The sequence below is a fragment of the Atractosteus spatula genome, chromosome 1, assembly GCF_055471065.1.
Source record: "Atractosteus spatula isolate fAtrSpa1 chromosome 1, fAtrSpa1.hap1, whole genome shotgun sequence".
Classification (NCBI taxonomy): Eukaryota; Metazoa; Chordata; class Actinopteri; order Semionotiformes; family Lepisosteidae; genus Atractosteus; species Atractosteus spatula.
The window spans coordinates 73752635-73763976 of NC_142706.1; the positions used below are offsets into that span (position 1 = coordinate 73752635).

At 42.0% G+C, this 11342-nt stretch overlaps 1 protein-coding gene across 1 annotated transcript; it reads right to left on the bottom strand.

Annotated features, from left to right (window-relative positions):
* Positions 1–987: 987 nt before the first annotated feature.
* mrps26 (mitochondrial ribosomal protein S26) lies at positions 988–9651 on the bottom strand. Its single transcript, XM_088921428.1, has 4 exons — positions 9270–9651; positions 2812–2958; positions 2067–2190; positions 988–1390 (listed from the first exon to the last, which is right to left on the bottom strand). Exons 1-4 carry the CDS (start codon positions 9488–9490, stop codon positions 1259–1261), a joined length of 624 nt encoding a protein of 207 aa, XP_088777554.1. The 5' UTR covers positions 9491–9651; the 3' UTR covers positions 988–1258.
* Between the last annotated feature and the right edge of the window lie 1691 nt (positions 9652–11342).

The window sequence follows — 11342 nt, forward strand, 5'->3', positions numbered from 1 at the left end:
AAACCTTAAAATCTCTATTCTATCAGTTTTACTGCAAAGAGGACGTTGTTTTAAGGCTAACATTTTCAAAGAAAATTAAGTTTGGTCCATCGTTGTTTAATATAGTTCAAAATGCTCACATTAAAGAGAAAGAAAGGGTGCGCTTAACAGACCTAAACTCATTAAAAAAAAAAGATCAATTTGAAAAACCTAACTATACACGAACACACAAATATACACTTAAACAGATGCGTTTTTTGACAGATTGAAATAAAACAAGGTATGAATAATCGTGAGACCACAGCAAGAGAACAGTGTGTTAAAATCCTTTCCGTGAGTGACCAGGAGTACTGCTTATCCTTGAAAGGTCAGAGTTAAATCTCATCATTGGAGCTCATTATTAATCACTGTAACACTGTATTCCATGTGGGTGGGGTACTGTTAACACGTATGAGAAGTACTGCCTTAGGAAGTCAAGAAGGCAGGAAGTTCGTGATCTTCCAACTACGCAACAAAACCAATTACACGGTATTTTGTAATGAGTAACAATTAAGACAATGGGATTATTCAAGGAAATTAAGGGATGAACGAGAAACGTACTGAATCATTTAAGCATTACCACTTTTTGAGTCATGGCACTCAGTAACACGCTGCTTTTCTCGCTAATTCGACTCTTTTCATTCAGCCACTCGTAACGTTCACACAGAACTGCCGTGGGTTTCGAATTTCGTACGGCATTACAGTGCTAAGCAAACAGTATTATGTATTGTGTATTCAATTATCTGTAGGTCTATGCTCTGCTTTTTACTTGCAATAGGAGTCTCCAGCTCCGTTTCGATTATAAGGCTCTTCTTTTTAATTGATTACATAATTGCAATATTTCTGAACAGGTTCAGATGTATTTTGGTGGTAGCTGTACCTTTAATTGAGTAAGCAAATGCACACAAGAAAAAACGTGTTTGAAAAGAGAATATGAAAAATGCAATAAATGCTATGGTTTCCAGAACTGATTTGTTGCGTTTTTAATAATTAAAAAAAACAATCCAAATTTGTTGTTGTAAAAAGTAGACAATAGAAAGAAGATAATTAGTTATTTAACAGACTGTAAGTGTTGTTATGAACACCAAAAAACATTGCGTCCTCCAGGAACTGAGTTCAGGACCCCCTGAATTCAACTGCAATATATACACATCGGAGCCGTGGAGAGGGGAAATGTTATTAATAATATTTAATCCAAAACGTTTTATACAACAGCTTCAGCTGTTCTGCAATACTGTCCTCACTGTAGCACAGTCCTTTTTACAACTCTGCCTTCCTTATCAATCGCAAAATTATAATTCTTTGGATTGTCGAGGGCTTCTTCAATTCGCTGGTCTAAATTCTCTAACGTGATGAAGTTCTTTGCTTCCTCCTGTGTTAAAAGTAAAAAAAAAACAGCACTTTAGTCAAAACAGTAAAAGCTATGATCTCTGTAAAATAATAAGACCAATGTTAGCCTTTGTATGTTTTATTAGTGATTACACCATTTCACTATTTGATATTTTTTGCAGATACAGTAACAATTCTACAGTATTGTGTAATAAAGCAACAAATTACAATAGTCAAATATACACAGAAGGCTTTAAAGCTCTTTTTCAGGCTGTGGTGTAATTAATGTGTTATTAATTTTTTTACAAAAAGAAAACAGAATGCTCACCTGAAGAACACAGAGGTGCTGTGCAGCAAAAAACCCCCAAAGCAAACAGTAGAAAGAACCAGGTGCATATATGAACCTTAGTCCAAAGCAGTTTATTTATTTATTGTTATTTATGTTTAACGCTGGATTTTTGCAAACTGCTGATTGTATTTATGGCCAGAGGGATCTATTTCTCTGACAATTATCATATTAAAAAGGAGGCTTCCCTTTATGTGGAAGGCCAGTGGTTAGGGACGTCTTGTCTACATAAGATCTCTGCTTAGCCCAAAATGTCTGTCTTGATAAAGGCTGTCTTTGGTGAAAACATGCCAATCTATTAATGGGTTAACTGTTAATAACTTGTCTCGAACTAGAGAAACTGTGCGCCCAGTTTATAACTTTTTTTTTATACCTGTAGCTTTAGAATCTCCTGTTCTTTTTCTTTGATAAAAGTTTCCATTTTCTTCTCTCTTGAAATAGCTGCCTTGGCTCTCCTCAGTTCTTTCTCCTCCAGTTCCTTCTGGATCCGCGCCTCGCTGTTTTACATGAAAGGAGAAAAAAAAACACAGACAGTGACCAAGACCAGGACTACTCCCTGACAAGTATGGAAGTTGGTGAGACAGTCATTTAAAGGAACCATGCAATTAGTCCAACCAATAATCTAATTATTTTCTCTGGAAACTGCCCCGGTGAAACACCTGCACCCAGTGGGTGTCACCATTGTGCTGTTCATTCAGAGAGCTGCGTGCAAGGCAGGAATACTGCAGTACACAGGCTTCGGCGCTTTAACACCTATTTCCCCATTTTCATCTTCTGCTCTAACCAAGACTGACTGATAAAAAAAACACGCGGTGACTATCGGCTTCAGACATTTATCTAACAGGGACTGACATTTCAATCTAATGCTGTGGTTCACCACATGCCAAGAAATGCTGTAAAGCACTTTGAGAAGAAGGCGTGGTTATGAGAAAGAGCTGTGAACTTTGATTTGGCAGAACGAACCTCTCAGGGAGCATCACGTCTGCGTACTTAGTAAAAAAAAGTCCAACTGTTATGGGCCTTTCTTTGGAGCCATATGGGCCTGTGCTACATGTTTCAGACAGGTCATTTGTCACGCAATAACACGTCACTGTTCGCCGACAGGTGCCTGCACTTACCGTAGTTTGCGCAATCTCTGGTTCTCGGCGTCATTCCAAGCCATGAGAGCCTGGTGCTCCTCGGCTTCCTGTTTAGCTCTTTCCTCTGCCAGGGTGCCCACCTCCTCCTGGTACCTCCGCCACAGCAACTCCTCCTTGAACTCTGCCCTGTGCCAACAAACAACATCCCCTTGTGAGTGCACGGCAGGCTACAAATACCTCTCTGCTCCTTACAGGTTCCACCTTGCTGAAACACTTTGTCCATCACAAACTGAGAAGATATCGAATCGGTGCATCAGTTGGCACAATAGGAAAATCAGGCTTTAATTAAAAAAAAACAGCATTTTCTCCAATAAGCATCTGAACAGCGTTTTCTTTCAGTCTGATTCATTCCAACCAACTGTGTGTCAAAATTTAATACAAATTTCTCTTGTACAAAAATAAAATTGATGACATCTGACTGTAAAGAGACAGCAATAACCAAAAAAAACTGATTTACACTAAGGGCTGTGGGAGTCTGGAACAAGCTATCCGTCAAAGCTGATGTCTTGGCTTCTTTCAGGAAATGGATGAGATCAAGCTCAAGAGTCAGACAGGCTGAAAGGCCTCCTCTTGTTTGCAGTCTTCCTTATGTTTCTTTATAATCAGTAGTCTAGAAGGCACTTTTATCCAAAGAAACTCATAGTTGAAGGCAAGTTTCTCCAGCCTTGGTCCTGGAAAATCCCAATCCGACAGGTTTCAGAGGTAGCCTTTTAATCAGGTAATAAAAGCCTAAAGCAATTTTTATCTGTGATCAACTAAACCAGCTGTGGGTTCAATTAAGAAATATAGAGATGAGCTTGAACAAAAAGCAGAATTTCCTTCTGGTTCCCTTCTCTCTGACTTCGTGACTCAGCATCCCTCAATAAACTAGTTACACACATGAAACCCACCACATCTATTTTAGATCCCATTCCCACCACTTTATTTCAGTCCTGCTTCTCTTCTCTCTGTCCCATTATCCTCAATATTATAAATGATTCCTTGAGCACTGGCATTGTACCAACGGTCCTCAAAACTGCTGCCATTACCCCTCTGCCAAAAAACCCTAACATGGCTCTCGACAATCTTAACAATTTTCGCCCCATCTCCAACTTACCCTTTCTTGCAAAAATTCTAGAATGTGCTGTCACACTTCAGTTACATAACCACCTCATGACAAACAACCTTTTTGAACCCCTCTAATCTGGCTTCCGTCAACTTCACAACACAGAAACTGCCCTGGTCAAAGTCACCAACGATCTTCTAATAGCTGCTGATTCTGCTTCTCTTTCTATACTCATCCTTCTGGATCTCAGTGCTGCTTTCCACACTGTTGACCATGACAACTTACTTTCTCATCTTGAGACTGTGTTTGGAGTTTCTGACACTGCTCTCAAACGGTTCAAATCTTACCTCACTGATCACTGTCACTTTGTCTCTCTTAATGGGTACAGGTCTGACATTGGTCTTGTTAAGTCTGGTGTTCCTCAGGGCTCAATACTGGGCCCCTTGCTCTTCAGCATTTACATGTTTCCACTTGGTCAGCTTTTAAGATCTCTTGGCCTCAGCTATCATTTCTATGCTGATGATACTCAAATATACATTCATACCAAACCTGACACTGATGTGGCTATCTCTATTCCATCTAATTGCATCTCTGACATAAAAACTTGGATGACTCAAAATTTCCTTAATCTTAACGTGACAAGACTGAACTCATGCTTATTGGCACCCCCCATCAACTTTGTAAAGCCAATCCTGTAACCATTTCTGTAGATGGTTCTGTACTTGAGCTTCATTCTAAATTGAAAAACCTTGGGGTGATATTTGATTCAGGCTTGACATTCGACCCACATGTGCAGCATATTGTCAAAACATCATTCACCTCAGAAATATTGCTCGACTACGCCCTATGTTATCACTAACTATGGCTGAAAAGCTGATCAACACATTTGTGTTTTCCCAAATTGACTACTGTAGTGCTCTACTCGCTGGGGTATCTAAATCTACACTGAACAAACTGCAGTCTGTCCAAAATTTGGCAGCCAAAATCCTGACCAGCTCTAGTGCAAGTGATCACATTTCTCCTATCCTGGAGTCCTTGCGCTGGCTTCCTGTCAAATTCTGTATGGACTTTAAAATGCTCACGCTATAAGGCTCTGCATGGCTTGGCACCTCAGTACCTGTCTGGACTATTATCGCCCTACTCCCCACCTCGCAACCTTCGCTCTTCTAATTCTGCTCTCCTTACTGTCCCCCAAGCCCGTCTACATTGTATGGGTGACAGGGCCTTCTCCTGTTATGACCCCAAGCTCTGGAACTCTCTCCCCAAGGATATCAGAGAGTCACCTTCTCTAAACTCCTTCAAATCCAGACTCAAAACCCTCTTCTTCAGAAAAGCCTTTACTTAACTGGTTCCATTCTTTACCCCTCTGCTCCTACTATACTTAGTACCACCATCCACGGTCTCCTCTGTGTATTGTAATTGTGTTTATTTATTGTTGTTGTCATTCTGTAAAGCACTTTGAGAAACCACCTTTAATGGCGCTATATAAAATAAAGTTTATTATTATTATCATTATCATCCTTCAATTCCTCAATAACCAGTGTTCCCCTCATTAACACATTATTTGCTTATTTGATCAACTGCTTAACAAACAGCTTCTAATCCTTGAATAACAGGTAATTAGGGTGATCTGCAACCAGATTTGGATTTTTAGGACCAGAGCCGGAGACCCCCGTCTAGGGACTACCACAATTCAAACAGTATCCCAAGTCACCCGTTTCAAAATACAGAGAAAACCTGTAATTGAGCCAGTAATCTGTTCAATTAAGAAATTGAAAAAACAAATGAGACAAATTTAGACAAAATGAGTCTAGGGTACTCAGATTTTGGTTCCAAATGATCAAGTAAAGTAAACAATTCACTTGTTTAATCATAATACAATTCTCCCACGTTTACAGAAGTTGGTGGCATAACAGAGACAGTACAAAACCAGCTGGGATGCAGCCATCAGGGACGAGGGCTAGAGACTCCCTGGTCCAGGCAGTGAGTTATTCATCCACAGCTCCTGCGGAGTCACTTACTGTAACCAGAGACTCCCAAATGTTGGCTTTTGGAATCCAAAATCTAGCAAGGTTTCCTGTGTCTCTTTACATTGTCACCAGTTTGACACAGTCGTTAGGACTGTTGCTTCGTAGCACTGCGGCCCTGGGCTACAGGGGGTGCTTTCTGTGTGGAGTCTGCATGTTCTCCCCATGTTTGTGTAAATTTTCTCCCAGTCTAAAGACATATTTGTAGGTTGACTGGCTTCTTGGAAAATTGGCACTGGTGTGAGTGTGTGTGTGTGTGTGTCTGTCTGCCCTCTGACGGACTGATGAAAGATGTCCTGTCCTGGGTGTATTCCACCTTGTGCCGGTTGCTTGCTGGGATAAACTCCAGCTCCCCTGCAACCCTGTACTGGATGAAGCGGTTTAGAAAATGGATAGATGGATGGAAGTGGCAGATACACTGTGCCATTTAAAGCTTAATTGGCCCAGATGAAGGGCTGTTCAAAATTTAAAGAGACAGAAAACACCTTTTAGATTCCAAACGCAGAAGACCATAGCTGGAAACCCCACCTCAAGGCCATTACCCTTACACAGGGATCCCCCCCAATCCTGAAACTGGAGGATGTCCTCAGGTTTTCCAGATGGGCTCGTCGTGAACTGAACCAGCTTGTTATTGTCCCAACTCGGCCAGTTTAACAGCTTCTCCTGGCTCTTCAGGTGCTGCTGCCTCTTCAAAGAGACCAAGAAAACCTGCAGACAGACGGCTGTCCAGGCCCTGTGGCTTTCTGGCTGCTCTGGAGCCTCGGAACAAACCCTGGGCAAGTCCCTCGCCTGAGCCGAGCCACAGGTCTCCCAAGAGCTGCTTCATCTTTGCAATAATGTGCCTCACTGTATGTGAGAGGAAATACGAAATGTCCTTGAAACTAAGAATAACCCCAAAACAGCTGTCTGTATCATTCAAATCCAGTTGTGTATTATACAGTTTCTATAGAGAGTCTACATCTCCCTTTGGACTTGTTCACATTTTATTGTGTTACAGCATGGAGCCATGATGTATTTAACTGAGAATCTTTGCCACTCATCAACACAAAGTACTCTATAATGTCAAAGTAAAAAAACCATCCAGACATTTTACTAAATTAATTTAAAATAAAGAACAGAAAATAATAGAATGCATAAGTATTCACCCCCTTCCTTTGGCACACCTATATTACCTCTGAAGTGACCAACTCTCTTCTCCAAGTCACAGAATTACTTGACTGGAGTCCACCTGTGTGCAGTTGAGGTGTTTCACATGATTTCAGAATAAACACACCTGTGTCTGGGAGCTTCCCCACTTAGTGCATTTCCAAGGAAACACTACCCCATGAAGACCAAGGAACATTCCAAGCAGATCCAAGACAAGATTCTTGAAAAATACCAGTCAGGGCAAGGATATAGGAACATTTCCAAGGCATTGAATATACCTCGAAGCACTGTGAGGTCCATCATTAAAAAGGTGAGAAAATATGGAAAAACTGTGAATCTGCCTAGAACTGGCTGTCCTCCAAAACTGAGTGTCCAGGCAAGAAGAGCCGTAGTAAGGGCCACCAAGAGGCCTACAGCAACTCTAAAGGGCTTACCGTCCTCCATGACAGAGATGGGAGAAATTGTGCATGACACAACAATACCACGCACACTTCATAAAGCTGGCTTGTATGGTGGCAAGAAGAAAGCCTTTGTTAAAAAAAATTAATATCACATCTCGGCTGGAGTTTGCCCAAAGGCACGTGAGAGACTCAACAATTTGGAGGAAGATTCTATGGTCTGATGAGACCAAAATTGAACTTTATATTTGGCGCAAACCTAACGCAGCACATCACACCGAGAGCACCATCCCCACAGTGAAGCAGCATCATGCTTTGGGGATGCTTCTCTGCTGCAGGGATTGAAAAACTCACAAGGATAGAAGGAAAAATGGATGCGATCCGCAAGAGCACTGGGACTCGGAAGACGATTCACCTTTCCAACGGGACAATGACCCAAAACATGCAGCAAAAGCCACACTGGAGTGGCTTAAAACCAAAAAGGTTAATGTCCTGGAGTGGCCCAGTCAGAGCCCAGACCTCAATCCAATTGAGCATCTGTGGAACGACTTAAAAACTGCTGTTCACAAACAGTCCCCATCCAACCCGATGGAGCTTGAGCAATTTTGCCAAGAAGAATGGGTCAAATTTCCAGTGTCAAGATGTGCAGTGCTGATAGAGACTTATCCAAAGAGACTCACAGCTGTAATTGCTGCCAAAGGGTGGTCTTACCAAGTATTAACTGTGGGGGCGTGAATGCTTATGCATTCAACTATTTTGTTTTTTATTTTAAATTAATTTAGTAAAATGTCTGGATTTTTTTTTCCACTTTGACATTATAGAGTACTTTGTGTCGATGAGTGGCAAAAATTCTCAGTTAAATACATCATGGCTCCATGCTGTAACACAATAAAATGTGAAGTCCAAGGGGGGTGTAGACTTTCTATAGGTATTGTATCAGGCCTCTTTTCAAATTAAGTAAAGGTTATCAAAGATCATCGTTAACCCACCAGAATCTAAAGACTGGGAAGAAACAGTGAACCATTAAGTACTGGGTTTGTTAAACCCAGAAATTTAGAGATCATTTGGGTCCAAACTCTGTTTAATTTGTATGGGGTATTCTGAGCCAACAATGACCAGAGTTCTTAATTGAACAGATGTACTTAACCAATTAAATAAGGTACAGGTATTCCCAATCTTTAGAAATAGGGAGTTGAAAAAGACTAAGGGGACACACTGCACATAACGCATCACCTATCTTGTGTTCTGTAAACTGTCAAGCGGGGAGAAAACTATACAGAACAGAAGATACATTAAAAAAGCAGCCTTTTTTAGGATTCAAGGAAATCCTCCAAGATTGCATGCTAGGGTACAGACACCCCGGCTTCTAGTCTGTACGGGCACACCTTCAGTTTTCATACTGACCTCCTGATTTTAAAGTAACATATTCTGAAAATCGTCTGTACATTAACATAAATATCACGTTGGTCTTTAAAGTCATAATGATGAAAACTACATCAAAAGAAGATATGCAATTTAATACGTTCTTGAAACAGGACTGCGATGGGCGAGAGGAGACCCACAACAGCCGCCTCTAGCACTCAACTTGAAAATGAATGGCAATTTAACGACACCCTGTACCTGACAAAACATATCGAGCAGAGAACACTTGGGGTCTTATATTGTGTAAACCAATGGAGACGAGTATTTATTTTATACAAAAATGAACAGTGACCCTCGTGCTTAATCCACTGTTTTGTCTCAGCACCTTTTGGTAACGATGAACGTACTCGATCACCTCAGTGATTAATACTCGATTTGCAGAAGCGTCTTTTTACTGACCGCAGTGCTCTCATGATAAGGTCATACTGCGTGAATCTCTCCTGGAGCACGAGCATCTCCACGGGGTCGACGGGCGGAGGCACCTTGATCCTGCCGGCCTTGGATTTCGCCTTGGGGTCGCTGCGGGACTTTCTTCCTCTCACGGCCTCGACCAGCACTCGGTTCCGGGGAATGAGGAGGCGAGACACCGCCGCCACATTTCCACGAACAGCGTGAAACATATTAAAAAAAAAAAATTTTTTTACTCCTCTCCGCCTTCCCCCACCCAAAAAAATGTATCAAGGTCCTGAGCACAAAACCGACGACAAGGACTAAGGCTTTCCACTCGCTTGACCCCACATGTAGCGCCACACGGTGCTCTTGCGCAAGTGTAACCCGGAAGAGCTTTTCGCCTACCGACGGGAGTTATGGGAAATGTGGTTCGCTGTTTTCCACTGACCGCATGGAAGAAACGGACTGTTGGATATATTTTTGTTTTTCGACGGAAAATATCAGTAGCAGTTAGTATGGTGTAATAGACTTTTGAGTGGTTTTGGTGGAAACGCTTATACAAGGGACATTTTCACAACGGAAGACTTAATGGAGGGTAAGAACCTGTTTTCTTACCTAATACTAATACCAATACCTGGTCTTTTTTTCAACGTAATAGTTTCGAGATGTTTTAAAAAAATACCAAAAAACAAAATGTACAATACCGATACATTGCATATTATATTTACTTATTGTATATATTGTAAATATCATCCCATAGAAACAAATAAGTCATCAGTTATTTAGACGAAAATGGTTATAAAATGTCAGATGACTGGTCTTTTACGGCTGCGAGTTTAACCACTGTTGTTGAAAGACTTCGGGGTTGATGTCACTGACAGAACCAGGTTTGTACTTCGAAAGGTGTAGTCCTCTTCAAGGTATCCATTAGCATGAGCTTGAAGTTTATCTCTTTGTTTTTTTTTCTCTTTTTCTCTATAACGGTAATAGTATTAAATTTATTTGAATAAAGCTTGTACTGACACACCACACCCTCCAAGTATGTGCCTGAAAAACACACCTGTGGCCTATATTCCCACTTAAACACTGGGGCCCCAGTGGCACAGAAAGATATGAAGCCTGTCGACCTGTTCTCTAGGAGTTGATTAAGACTGAACTGACGAGTGGTGTTAATGTCCGGGCAGCAGGAGGGCTCAGCCCACTGAGCCAGTTGCGGGAGTGACGTCACTCTCCTCCGAAGTCTAGACCTTGCGCAACTCCGCTGCGCCAGGGGATGCGCACGGCTGGAGCGGCGCTGTGCGCTCACAGCCCACGAGTAGCGGGGATGGAATCAGTAGGTCCCTTGACACAGCTCATCTAACATGCTTGATGTTGGATTGGTCTAGTGCGTGTGCAAATCGTCATTGATTAGATTGGTTTTAGAAAGGTTTGTTCATTAGATGTGATTGTATCATCAGATGGTAGGCTACTGTGCAACTAGTGTGGGCCTGGCAGATAAATTTTAGGGTCCAAAATAAAATTTTAGTGGCTTTAGTGGCGCACTTTACCTGGAACGATTATCCCAGATTTAGACCTAATACCGAGCCTATGTTACGACTGTATGGCCAGAAACAAGCTGGACCCTGTGCGGCACGAATTAGAATCCGAGCAGGCAAACAAGTCCAAGAGGCGTAATCTGAAAGGGCAGAATCCAAAGGTCGAAGGGAGAGGTCTAAATCCGGGATAATCGTTCCAGGTAAAGCGCACGGTGAGAGTAACCCACCAAGCAGCAAACTGACAAGCCAGTGACTCAAATACCGAGCGAGGAAGTGTGGGGGAACTAGGAGTTTAAATAGTGTTGGGAGTGGACGTGATTGGAAAATGAGGTAACGAGTGCAATTAATGTGGACAAATGTTTCCCACTTAAACACTGGGGCCCTAGTGGCACAGAAAGATATGAAGCCTGTCGACCTGTTCTCTAGGAGTTGATTAAGACTGAACTGACGAGTGGTGTTAATGTCCGGGCAGCAGGAGGGCTCAGCCCACTGAGCCAGTTACGGTGCGTGGTCGTAACACTTACAGACAAGTATCACCCACACCAAC

What these genes read in the sequence shown, in the direction of transcription:
- mrps26 (XM_088921428.1), bottom strand. Translation starts at nt 9,490, where the DNA reads ATGTTTCACGCTGTTCGTGGAAATGTGGCGGCGGTGTCTCGCCTCCTC. An exon ending in CTTATCATGAGAGCACTGCG is followed by an intron (nt 2,959 to 9,269) that starts GTCAGTAAAAAG and finishes TTGTTGGCACAG; the next exon opens with GGCAGAGTTCAAGGAGGAGT. An exon ending in AGGAGATTCTAAAGCTACAG is followed by an intron (nt 1,391 to 2,066) that starts GTATAAAAAAAA and finishes CTTTTAACACAG; the next exon opens with GAGGAAGCAAAGAACTTCAT.